Source organism: Aquarana catesbeiana, linkage group LG01, assembly GCF_042186555.1.
Source record: "Aquarana catesbeiana isolate 2022-GZ linkage group LG01, ASM4218655v1, whole genome shotgun sequence".
Lineage (NCBI taxonomy): Eukaryota > Metazoa > Chordata > Amphibia > Anura > Ranidae > Aquarana > Aquarana catesbeiana.
Genome location: NC_133324.1, coordinates 762,127,874 through 762,141,779, shown reverse-complemented (window position 1 = coordinate 762,141,779; position 13,906 = coordinate 762,127,874). Strand labels below are relative to the sequence as shown.

Genomic DNA, 13,906 nt, shown 5'->3' with positions numbered 1-13,906 from the left:
GGTGCTGATATTCTGTAAATGTGAAACTTAATTTTGACACTGTTCTTTTAATTTTTTTATTTTTTAACACTGTTATTGCTGTCACAAGGAATGTACATGAAAGTATTCAAAACATCAAGATCGGAGTTTAATACTTTCTATCTTTTAAAACTGGTGCCTTTAGGATGCCAGTAATCCGGAAGCGATGTCATGACATGGCTTCCAGGTTACTAGATTTGAGACTCGAACAAAGACGATCTGGCTTGGTTCTGGTCTTCGGCCAGCTGGCGGAGGTGCCTTTAAATGTAATGCCACGTGCACACGACCGGTTTAGCAGTCTGAATAAACTCCAAAGGTTTCTCCGACGGAACTCCGATGGAATTCCATTCAAGCGGTCTTGCCTACACACGGTCAAACTAAAGTCCGACCTTCCAGAACGCAGTGACATACAACACTTACGATAGGACTAAAAAAGGAAGTTCAGTAGCCAGTAGCCAATAGCTTCCGTCTCGTACTTGCTTCAGAGCATGCGTCGTTTTAGGTCCGTCGGAACAGCATACAGACGAGCGGTTTTCCCGATAGGAATTGGTGCCGGCGGAAATATTTAGAACATGTTCTATTTCTGGGTCCATCAGGATTTTCAAAAAAAGAAGTCCGATGAGGCATACACACGATCGGAACAGACGATGAAAAGCTTCCGTCAGACTTTTTCTGTCGGACATTCCGCTCGTGTGTACAGGGCAAAAGAACTTATTCATGCTGGTAGTTAGAAACTTTAACCACTTCCCATCTGTGCCAATTCTGTAATGTAAAAATCATCATCTTTTTTTAGAAATTTACACAAAACCCCCAAACATTATATATGCAGAGACCCTAGGGAATAAAATGGTGGCCATTGAAACTTTTTATGTCACACGGTATTTCCGCAGCGATTTTTCAAATGCGTTTTTTTTTAAACAGTTTCATGAATAAAAAAAAAATAACACAGTCAAAAGTTAGCCCAATTTTTGTATAATGTGAAAGATGATGTTACTCCAAGTAAATAGATACCCAACATGTCATGCTTTAAAGTTGCGCACACTCGTGGAATGGCGCCAAACTTTGGTACTTAAAAATCTCCACAGGCGATCCTTTAACATTTTTTACAGGTTACCCGTTTAGAGTTACAGAGGAGGTCTTGGATGCCAACCCCTGGCTTCACACCAGGATGCATAAGTTTTCCAAACTCTATGATAAATCACTCTGGAAGCTGGCTTCCTAGCATTGATTAAAGTAGAGATCACAGGACCTGAAAGCCCATGACTCCTCAGAACGTGGGTCTCAACAGCCAAACCGTCAAATTTAGTGTTTGTAAGGCAGGATGGAATACTGGACCTTGAGATAATAGGTCTGAACGTGACGGTAGGGTCCACGGGGAACCCACTGTCATTCTTACTATCTCTGCATACCAAGCTCTTCTGGGCCACGCTGGGGCCACCAGAAGTACCGACTTCTTTTCCTGCCAGATCCTGCGAAGAAGCCATGGCAGTAGCATAATAGGAGGAAACGCATAAATCAGTGAGAACTGATGCCACGGAATCACCAACGCATCTGTCCCGTATGCAAGAGGATCCCTTGTTCTTGCCACAAACTTGTCGACCTTATTGTTGATCCTGGACGCAAAGAGATCTACATCTGGTATCCCCCATCTTTGGCATATGGCCCAAAAGACATCGGGGTGAAGAGACCATTCCCCCGGGACTAACCGTTGGCGACTCAAATAGTCCGCCTGCCAGTTCTCTATCCCTGGAATGAAAACTGCCGATATGCATGGCACATGCTTCTCTGCCCAGACTAAAATCTGGTTCACCTCTCTGAGCTGCACGACTCCTGGTGCCTCCCTGATGAATGATATAGGCCACTGCTGTGGCATTGTCGGACCGGATCCTGACAGGGCAACCCTGTAGCCTGAGAGTCCAGGCCCTTAGGACTAGATATGCCGCACGGATCTCCAGAATGTTGATGGGTAAGGTCTTCTCGATATCGGACCATTCCCCCCTGGACTGCAGACTGTTCCAGAACTGCTCCCCAACCCAAAAGACTGGCATCCGTTGTTACCTTGCACCACGAAATGGAAATCCAGTCAGAAGCTTCTTACATGGTGCTTCGGCTGACCAATTTTTCAACCATAAGATTCTATGCATATGCATCAACCCAAGTGAAAGACGAGAGGTTTGGATGATAGAATCTCTGATAGCGTCAGCAGCAAAACATAAGGCCGCTGGAAGGTTAGCCAACCCCTGGGCCTGCTGTTCAGGTAGAACTTTGAGGACCTACTTAACATGGTCTCTCAAGTATTGACAGACTCCGATCACTGCCACTGCAGGTCGAGCTACTGAACCTGCTAAGGAGAAAATATTTTTCAACAGGGATTCCATCTTTTTATCAACAGGATCCCTGAGCATCTGAGCATTGTCTACAGGACAAGTCAGACATTTTTTACGGAGGAAATGGCAGTGTCAACAGCCGGTATCCCCCACATCTTTATAAACTTTTCTTCCATAGGATAAAGTGTTGAAAACTTTTTAGGAGGAAAAAAACGTTTATCTGGGCGATCCCACTCAGAATAAATGAGCTTTTCTAGTAAATTATGAACAGGAAAAGCATGTGTTGTTTGAGGAGGCTTCAGTGAACCCAAAGAAGAAGAGGGTTCTTTAACTGACTCATACGGTTAATTTAAATGTGGAGCGGACCAATCCAGCAAGGATCTGTACTAACACCTTCTCATCCTGAGAAGCCGAAGAGGGCCCTTCTCCAATTGATTCCTCAGAGGAAGAATCATCAGTCCCATCCCGATCCTCTGAAAGAGATTCTTCTCCTTTTTCCCCAGAGTTCCTCTGCCTGAGGGTCCTGGGTAACAGAGGAAGACCTATTGCGTTTTCTTCCACTGAGTGAAGATGCGATTAAGGCCATTAATCTTTCCTCTAGTCCATTAATTGTTGAGTAAAAAACCTCCAGCGTAATGTATACAGGGGCTGAAGTGCCAGAAGCAGATGCAGCCCCTGACCCCGATGGCTCACCCTGTCCAGCCATCCCAGATCCTTCATGGGGGGAAGGTGCTGCAGAAGGGGGGTCCTCAGAGCCCGAAGGAGATCCCCTAGAGCCACTGGTTTTTGGGGTATTTGTACCTCTTCTACCCATAGTGCAAAGCAACAAGGTGGAGGTATCACAGAAATAAAACACTGACTGCTGAGCGATGTAGTACAGCAACTGTCGCTGCTACCAATGCCCAGTCAAATGTTTCTAAAGTAAATGCTGCCTGGGAGAATGCCTGTGTCCCACCTTGCATGCAACAGTCAGCTCTGTGTCCCTCCATAGGCTGAGTGCACCTGAAAAAGTGTGCTTTTTATAGCCTGTGCAGCTGGCGATGTGGGCGTCTAGGCACGCCGGACGTCGCGCTAACGCTCCCCCCTCCTCCGACCACCCCTCCCCTCCTCCGACCACCCCTCCCGCCCCCCCCTCCTCCGACCACCCCTCCCGCCCCCTCCTCGTTTTTTCAAAAAACCGTGCGCTTTCCCGCACGAGCCAACCCTCCAGGACAAGCATGGAGGGAAGGCTGGGGTGGAGGAGGAAGGAGAGAGGCCGGCAGATGATGGGATCTGCCAATAGTAGTGGCGGCGGCAGTAGCGCGGTATACTACTGCCTTTCAGACCACCACCGCCCCCTAATCTTGGGGGGAATATCCCTGGGGAAGAGCCCCCCATCCCATCCTACCTGGAGGTCGGCTAGAGGAGCTGTGCAGCGTGAACACTGAGACAGACAAATCAAGCATGTGAAGGTATGTGCTCTTGGCAGCCCCCGGTGGCGACAATAGGCATAGCATACATTTACTTAAAGGAGAAACCTACTAGAATTAAAAAATTCTGAGGAATCTCCCTTACCTTATCCAGCTGCAGGGTTCTGTTATACAGACCCAGTCTTCACCTCTCACGGTGGGCTCCGTTTGGAAAACATTCAGAGACAGGGGCCCCCTAGAAAAGGAGGATCCACAGTTCTGGGCCCGTAAAGCACCCCGCCAGGGATATGGCTAGAAAAATCAAATACTGGATCCCGGGGTCCAGCTCTCTAAAAAGAGAAGCGTTACAGGTAAGACCTCGTATCTTCGGACACGAGGCCCGGGTACCATCCAATTCGGCCTAAAAAGGACACCTTGAAATGGATCCGGTTTGCATGGCTTGCCCCAGTATAGGATATAGGATATTCCCTTTGGAGCTCAGCACAGGACATCTTTACACGTCCAACACCTAAGACACTGGCGAAAAAACTGAGGTATCCCTGTAAGGGGAGAGATTATATAGGGGGTTGAACTTCCTGTTTAGGGTGTGCCAGTGTCCAATCACCTAGTGATACCCTATATAACCCATCAGTAATTACTGAGGCTCTGTGTCCCGTGATGTACGAGAAAGAAATAGCGTTTTTTATAGGGACCTCAGAGACAGAATATATGTAAATTACATTTTTGTTGCAGGGGATGCCTGAAATCTGACTTGTATCTTAGTGCAGACTTCTGAGAAAATCAGTGAGCCAATCACACAAGCAGGAAATTACATATATAGGGGGTGTTCTGTGTACAGAACACCTCCAAGTAGCCATATTGCATTTTACAGAAGATTACAGCACTGCAGATTGAAAAGGAAAGGTAATGACTTGTGTTGCAATTGTATATGCCATTTTATTTATTTGCTATTTTCTTCCTACCAACGTGGAGTTACCCTGTAAGCGCAAGGGTAAACCCCCCCAACTGCACGTGTAAACATGGTCTAAAGTGGTCTGCTGGCTCCTGTAGTAGACAGACTGCCATGTGAAGTCTACAGGCATTTGAGCGCTCTGGGCATAACTGACACATCCGTAAATCTGAACGTGTAAACTTTGTTTCAGCTGGCCACATGCCTTCATTAATCTAGATAAATGTTACTCCTTAAAATAACACATTCCTTTTTGTCTTTGGCGACATACTTCAAAGCACAAGACAAAAGAATACTGTAGAGACACCACAGACTGGCATGGTGACAAACTCCATCTAGCAGTCAAAGTTCCTAGGACTTTCTGCTGGCAGTTATAGGACAAGGACACTAAAAGGAAGTCTAAAGAAACAATAAAAGAAGATGTCCCTGACAAGACAGAACGTGTCTAGTTTGTAAAGCGAAGTATCAACAGCTTCCTAGAAGAACTACATGGCTGCTAGAGACTGTGCCACTCATGGAGCTGCCCTCACACCATGGATGGATTCTAAAGCCCAGCAGGAATGACATGTGCCTAGAAGAACAAATCACAGAACAAGAATTCCTAAACTAATTGTACATGCTTCTCTAAATGGCACACAGATCTGTTTTCCTACTGTGGAAAACCCATTCGTCTTCCTTCCCACAAAACAGGAATGCCTAATGTACTCTACCCGGCAGGAAACACATGGCACATCCTGGAACAAGCATCACTTCCACCACCAGCAAATGTCAGGAACCAAGGAAAACTTATTAAGGTCATTTCTGCAACCAAATTCATTGGTAATGAAATATGTGAGAACACATATCCTACTAATTACACTGTTTATCTTACTGAAACTTCCTTTCCAGCTGCCCCTCTCTGGACTGATTCTGCTTTTGTAGCAATTTGTATACACTGAATTTGGAATGTATTCAGACCCCCTGAACTTTCAGTTTTGTTATGTTGCAGTCTTATACTACAGTTGCTTAAACTCATTTTTTTCTCATTAACCAGTTAACAACCTCCCTATTGGAGCGCCACTTTTGCTGTCATTAGTCACAGCAGAAGCTGATCAGTGGGTGCCACCAATAGATGACCGCCGGCACCTGCTGATCGCCGAGGAGACACATTAGACGGAGCTCTGCATATGTGAACACGCAAAAAGTCCATCTTTCACTGTGATTACACGGGTATAGTATATATGAATTTATCCAAACAGGTAACAACCTAAACTTCACCTTCACAATGTGGTTATAGGTACTGACCACTCAGAGTGCAGAGGCAGTGAATACAGAGTCATGAGAGAATAGCTCATTTCAAAACCGCTCAGCGTTTCTGGAAAGCCTGTCCACAAATAAAATCTATATAGAAACACACACTAATATAAGACATCACAGAATGCTACACGTGAGCCAATGTGTCAGATGCAGAAGATCCTCAGATAGCAAAGTTTATGAGAGCGAAGATCCAAAGCACAGGTGAACAGACAGGTAAGTACCAATAGTCCTTTTACATTATTAAAAAAATTATAGTATATAAAATTTTTTTTTTTTTTTTTTTTTTTTTAGGAGATGACAGGGTTACTCTAAAGTTGAACTTAAAGCGATACTAAAAGTTGGCTGCTCTTTCTTTTTAACCTCTTCCGATCCACCCTATAGCAGTTTTACTGCTACAGGGGGTCATCTGTACGCCTGAAAATTATATATTATATATATATATATATACACACACACACACACACACACACACACACACACACACACACAGTATCTCACAAAAGTGAGTACACCCCTCACATTTTAGTAAATATTTTATTATATTTTTTCATGTGACAACACTGAAGAAATGACACTTTGCTACAATGTAAAGTAGTGAGTGTACAGCTTGTATAACAGTGTAAATTTGCTGTCCTCTCAAAATAACTCAACACACAGCCATTAATGTCTAAACCGCTGGCAACAAAAGTGAGTACACCCCTAAGTAAAAATGTCCAAATTGGGCCCAATTAGCCATTTTCCCTCTCCGATGTCATGTGACTTGTTAGTGTTACAAGGTCTCAGGTGTGAATGGGGAGCAGATGTGTTAAATTTGGTGTCATCACTCTCACTCTCTCATACTGGTCACTGGAAGTTCAACATGGCACCTCAAGGCAAAGAACTCTGAGGATCTGAAAAAAAGAATTATTGCTCTACATAAAGATGGCCTAAGCTATACGAAGATTGGCAAGACCCTGAAACTGAGCTGCAGCACGGTGGCCAAGACCATACTGCAGTTTAACAGAACAGGTTCCACTCAGAACAGGCCTCGTCATGGTTGACCAAAGAAGTTGAGTGCACATGCCCAGCGTCATATCCAGAGGTTATCTTTGGGAAATAGATATATGAGTGCTGCCAGCATTGCTGCAGAGGTTGAAGGGGTGGGGGGGGTCAGCTTGTCATCGCTCAGACCTTACGCCGCACACTGCATCAAATTAGTCTGCATGGCTGTCATCCCAGAAGGAAGCCTCTTCTAAAGATGATGCACAAGAAAGCCAGCGAACAGTTTGTGGAACACAAGCAGACTAAGGACATGGATTACTGGAACCATGTCCTGTGGTATGATGAGACCAAGATAAACTTGTTTGGTTCAGATGGTGTCAAGCGTGTGTGGTGGCAACCAGGTGAGGAGTACAAAGACAAGTGTGTCTTGCCTACAAACAAACATGGTGGTGGGAGTGTCATGGTCTGGGGCTGCATGAGTGCTGCCGGCACTGGGGAGCTACAGTTCATTGAGGGAACCATGAATGCCAACATGTACTGTGACATACTGAAGCAGAGCATGAACCCCTCCCTTCGGAGACTGGGCCGCAGGGCAGTATTCCAACATGATAACAACCACAAACACACCTCCAAGATGACCACTGCCTTGCTAAAGAAGCTGAGGGTAAAGGTGATGGATTGGCCAAGCATATCTCGAGATCTAAACCCTATTGAGCATCTGTGGGGCATCCTCAAATGGAAGATGGAAGAGCGCAAGGTCTCTAACATTCACCAGCTCCGTGATGTCATCATGGAGGAGTGGAGGAGGACTCCAGTGGCAACCTGTGAAGTTCTGGTGAACTTCATGCCCAAGAGGGTTAGGGCAGTGCTGTAAAATAATGGTGGCCACACAAAATATTAACACTTTGGCCCAATTTGGACATTTTCACTTAGGGGTGTACTCACTTTTGTTTCCAGCCTATCCCACACCCACCTAACAACTCTACCCGAGCCACCCTCATCAAATCATTCCCCGCATCTATTACCTTTTGTACCACCACCCCCCCCCCTTTAGAATGTAAGCTCTACGAGCAGGGCCCTCCTGTATTGAACTGTACTGTAATTGTGCTGTCCTCCCTCTACATTGTAAAGCGCCGCGTAAACTGCTGGCGCTATATAAATTGTGTGTGTATAAAAAATATATATTTATTTTACACACACACATAATCTGGCTCTTCCGGGTAGAGGACGCGCATGCGCACCGCTGGCGACAGCTCGCTCCTGCTGTGGCCACATACAGCAGCCGCCCAGCAGCGGTTACCACGGACTCGAAGTCCACCGGCACCTGCCTATGATTTAGCAAAGAGGCAGAATGGCGGTTTGCCTATGTAAACAAGGCAGAAGATCGCAGCTCTGACAGGAGGGAAGTCATGGATCTTGTGTCTCTGCGAAGCAGGGACAAGGGATCAATGTCTTCCCCTAGTAAAAGCACCTACCACAATGTAATAAAACATTGGCTAGGCACACATTTAACCCTTTGATAGCCCCTGATGTTTTTTTGGAGGGGTACAGCATTGCATGACTGCGCAATTGTCAAAGCAACCCAGTGCCATATCGCAAAAAATGGTCTTATGGGGGGGGGGGGCTAAATCTCCCCCGTCGGCACTCCTGCCCTCCCCCCCTGCTGAGTGCCCTCATAGCCAGCTGCTTACTTGGGGGGGGGGGGGGGCACACGTGCGCGCTCACTCCCAAGCCACCTCTGTGTGCCCACTGGTTGTGATTGACAAAAAAACCTGGAGAGCCTCTTCAGACCTTACAACCACTTTAAGAAGTAGCTTTTTTTTTTTTGGCTCCAAAAAAGTGAATTAACTACTTGCCTACTGGGCACTTGTACCCCCCTTCCTGCCCAGGCCAATTTTCAGCTTTCAGCGCTGTTGCAATTTGAATGATAAATGAGCGGTCATGCAACAGTGTAACCATATGAAATTTGTATAATTTTTTTTTTTGAGACAGATAGAGCTTTCTTTCGTTGGTATAAGGTATTTAACCCCTTCGCGCCCGCACTATAGTGAAATACTGTCACAGCGCAGGCCTAAATTGCTGGGCGGGCGACCAAATAAGTCCTCCTGTGTATGAGCTGCCTGCACGCACCCTGCGGGGGGGGGGGGGCGCTCTGTGTTCAGCGAGTCCACCAGACTTGACTGATCACGTGATATAAGCAGAGCCGCTAATCAAAAAGGGCCACTCACCGGCTTCTGTTAGAGGGACATCGGTCCCACATATAGAGAGCCACCACCGCCTCATCTGTGCCACCTACCAGTGCAAATCAGTGCTGCCTATCAGTGCCCACCAGTGCCTCATCATTAGTGCTGCCTCTTAGTGTCACCTACCAGTGCCACCTATCAGTGCTGCCCACCAGTTCCGCCTCATATGTGCCCATCAATGCAGCCCACATCAACGAAAAAGAAAAATTACCTGTTTGCAAAATTTTATAACAAACTATGAAAACTTTTTTTTTTTTTGTTTGTTTAGCAAAAAATAAAAACCCCAGTTGCGATTACATACCACCAAGAGAAAGCTCTATTTGTGTGAACACAATGATAAAAAATTCATTTGGGTACAGTGTGGCATGACCGTGCAATTGTCATTCAAAGTGCGACAGAGCTGAAAGCTGAAAATTGTCCTCGGCAGGAAGGGGGGGGAAGTGCCCAGTAGGCAAGTAGTTAATCAACACTGGGTTTTTTTTTATTTTTGGAAAGAAGTTATTTTTTTTCTTCACTAATGTGCGCTGATAAGACTTCACTGATAGGCACTTATGGGGCTGCAATGATTATCAGTGTAAATGTGCCCTGTCACTAGAAAGCTGGTTATGGGCTTTACTTTTCTCACACAGTGACAGTGCAGAGGAAAAGAAATGCCGATAACTGGCATTTGTGTACATGTGATGAGCTGTGATTGGACACAGCTCATCACATGGTAAATGGCTGCTGTGATTGGCCCCTTACCTCGATCTGTGAGCAGATGTGTCTTAAGGACGCAGTGATCACAGAGCTCACCCCGAGGGTGAGGGGTGGGGTTCTGGGAGGACTTCAACAGACATCCTCCTGGAAATGTGCGACCGCGCTGTAGCCGCCATTCGTCTATAGTGCGGTTGGGAAGAGGTTTTTTTTTTGCAGAAGACATATTATGCTTTTTCACAGTAAAGGCTTCTTGCATTTTTCCTTCTAGGCTGCTTTAGAATGGACACTGGAGCTGCACATGCGGGGTTCAATCCCCCTGTAAGTCATGACTTAGAACAAGCATGCAACCAATTAAATCAGGTCTTGGTCAGCAAGTCCCAAGGCCGCTGGATCAGCAAGACAGCCAGGTAGCTTACATTTGCAGTAGTAGTGGTCAGCAATAGCAGCTTAAAAGTGGTTGTAAACCCTCACATATACCCAGCGAAGTGACTGGCCTCAGGTTATACACAGAGATGAAACAAATCCACCTACACAAGTTGTACTTGTTTATCTGTAGTAGTCTCTTCACTACATCTGTTCAAAGTGCAGAAATGATAAAGGTTGTCTGAGCTGTCAGAAAGAAAAAGGGGGCGGGGAGCTGAAGTCACACTATGCACAGCTCAGTGAGGAGAGCTCTGGCAGCTGATTGGATAGAAGCCTGCCCCCCCCCTTTCACAAAGCACACAAAAACAGAGCTGAGGCTGTCAATCACAGGCTTTATACTGGAGCTCCCTCCCCTGCCCCCTTTTTTTCCCCTTGCTATCAGGAAAACTATTCAGAAGCGATTCATGATGAAAGCAGAAGAACAAAGCACCAGAAAGAAATTACACTTAGTGCTCCTAATTTAGACAAGAACACACTATAGAGGGATATGTTTTTTGTTTAGATTTCATGTCTGAGGTTTACAACTACTTTAAGTATTTCTCTCATGACAAGTCTCTATATTCTATTGGACTCTCCAGTAAACAAAGTTTTTTCAGATATGGAAGGTCCTTGTTCTATTCCCTTCACTGGGTGCACCATGCCTATGTGAATGATCAATGTATTCTGTAAACAGGGCCGGTGCTACCACTAGGCAAACTAGGCAGCCGCCTAGGGCGCACTGCTGCCTAGGGGCACCCAGCTGCTGATTTCCCTCTGCGTCTGCATGCTCTGCAGGCTGCAGCATGTAACTAACTCAGTATCAGGCAGCTGCTCCGTTCGACCGGTAGTGTAGTTAGAGGCGTATCACTGGAGCCAGCACTAGAGGAAGCAGAGCCGATGCTTCCTGTAGAGCGCTGCCTCCTGTCACATGGGCAGGGGAAAGGGGGTGGAGTCGGGGTTGGAGTCAGGGGTGGAGCCAATGGGGCGGCAAAATGAGGTTTCGCCCAGGGTGTCAAAAATTCTTGCACCAGCCCTGTCTGTAAAGCACTGTGTAATATGGAAGCAAGATAATAAATAATGAAAAACAAAAAAAAAAGTAGGCTGCCAGTGGGGGGGGGGGGGGGGGACACGACCCCCACAGGCTACCAGGGGGCAATCGCTATAACGGGGCAATCACCATAGGCTACAAGGGGGCGATCCCTACACGCTATGATGGCATGATCCCCATAGGCTACAAAGGGGCAATCCCCATAGGTTACAACAGGGAGATCCCTCATAAGCTACTAGGGGGTGATTCCTATAAGTTAAGAAGGGGTGATCCCCATAGCCTACGAGGGGGCGACCCCTTTGGGCTACGAGGGGGCGACCCCTTTGGGCTACGAGGGGGCGACCCCTTTGGGCTACGAGGGGGCGACCCCTTTGGGCTACGAGGGGGCGACCCCTTTGGGCTACGAGGGGGCGACCCCTATGGGCTACGAGGGGGCGACCCCTATGGGCTACGAGGGGGCGACCTCTATGGGCTACGAGGGGGCGACCTCTATGGGCTACGAGGGGGCGATCCCTTTGGGCTACGAGGGGGCGATCCCTATGGGCTACGAGGGGGCGATCCCTATGGGCTACGAGGGGGCGAACCCTTTGGGCTACGAGGGGGCGAACCCTTTGGGCTACGAGGGGGCGATCCCTATGGGCTACGAGGGGGCGATCCCTATGGGCTACGAGGGGGCGATCCCTATGGGCTACGAGGGGGCGATCCCTATGGGCTACGAGGGGGCGATCCCTATGGGCTACGAGGGGGCGATCCCTATGGGCTACGAGGGGGCGATCCCTATGGGCTACGAGGGGGCGATCCCTATGGGCTACGAGGGGGCGATCTCTATGGGGTACGAGGGGGCGATCCCTATGGGCTACGAGGGGGGCGATCCCTATGGGCTACGAGGGGGCGATCCCTATGGGCTACGAGGGGGCGATCCCTATGGGCTACGAGGGGGCGATCCCTATGGGCTACGAGGGGGCGATCTCTATGGGCTACGAGGGGGCGATCTCTATGGGGTACGAGGGGGCCCTATGGGCTACGAGGGGGCGATCTCTATGGGGTACGAGGGGGCGATCCCTATGGGCTACGAGGGGGCGATCCCTATGGGCTACGAGGGGGCGATCTCTACGGGGTACGAGGGGGCGATCTCTATGGGGTACGAGGGGGCGATCTCTATGGGGTACGAGGGGGCGATCTCTATGGGGTACGAGGGGGCGATCTCTATGGGGTACGAGGGGGCGATCCTATGGGCTACGAGGGGGCGATCTCTATGGGGTACGAGGGGGCGATCCCTATGGGCTACGAGGGGGCGATCCCTATGGGCTACGAGGGGGCGATCTCTACGGGGTACGAGGGGGCGATCTCTATGGGGTACGAGGGGGCGATCTCTATGGGGTACGAGGGGGCGATCTCTATGGGGTACGAGGGGGGCGATCTCTATGGGGTACGAGGGGGCGATCTCTATGGGGTACGAGGGGGCGATCCCTATGGGGTACGAGGGAGCGATCTCTATGGGGTACGAGGGGGCGATCCCTATAGACTTTCACAGGAAGGATGAACAGAACTCATCTCCATCTATGACTGCAACAAATGTCAGCCTCTCCCATAGAATAGCATCCATTCCAGGAGACATGGTGACACCCGGTCATGTACACACCATCCATCCATCCATCCATCCATCCTCCATACACAGGGCTCCTTACACTGCAGTGACAGGCGACGTCTCCATGCTGCTGGCTGAGCCCCGAGCAGATGTCAGCACCATTCCCCGGGCCGGCGGAGAGGAGTCCCGTACAGGCTCCCCGCTCATTCCATGACTGCTCGGCTGGTGTCCCGGCTGTGTCCCCTCCACAGATAAGTCCTCCGGAGCCCGGCACTGCGATCCTCCCCCAGCTGTGTCTGTATGAGCGGCTCACCTCTCACAACTAGCAGCCTCAATCCACATCCTGATCTCGCCTTTCCTGAGCCAATTAGGACAGAGCTAGAGAATGCAGTAGCGCCCTCTGCTTGTGGAAGACTGCCATGTCCGCTCACATGAGTCAGAGCAGTCAGTGTGCTCGTACAGTACATATAAAGTGTACTCCTCATAGTCACACATCAGGCACTGTCTGCATTCCTCCAGGCATCATCTTCATTGTATATTGGTCCAGCCTGGCACGGTGTAAATATGCTGATCTCATACATATGGAGCACTGGGGACCTAAGCTGACAATCACTGTACATGGTTACATATGTAGCACTACCTCCATAGGGGCCACTGATATCCGGGGCCCCACTGCTGCACAGCCAGTCACTTAGCATTTCCTTCACTAGCTCAAACACAGACAATCAGTCATTGGCTTGTTTTTTGTGGTTTTATTAGGGAATGATCATTGGATGAGTAGGTAGGGAATTATGGGATGCCCAACTTGAAAAACATCCACAACACAGAATCAGAGAAAACTTCCTCCCTATTTACAAAGATCCTATCCTTTCTTCCTCCTGCACACAGTTCCTCAGACCCTGCTGATCACTCCGGGCAGGGCCATCTTTAATATTGATTGGACCCTGGG

At 48.4% G+C, this 13,906-nt stretch overlaps 1 protein-coding gene across 2 annotated transcripts in view; it reads right to left on the bottom strand.

Annotated features, from left to right (window-relative positions):
- The window catches only part of KLHL2 (kelch like family member 2), a 265,189-nt gene extending 251,854 nt beyond the window's left edge, over nt 1-13,335 (bottom strand). For both annotated transcript variants that reach the window (XM_073606085.1, XM_073606086.1), the window contains exon 1: nt 13,058-13,335. In XM_073606085.1, coding sequence (XP_073462186.1) covers nt 13,058-13,164 — 107 coding nt within the window. In that variant the 5' untranslated portion in view covers nt 13,165-13,335. The remainder of the gene's footprint in view (nt 1-13,057) is intronic.
- Nucleotides 13,336-13,906: the final 571 nt, after the last annotated feature.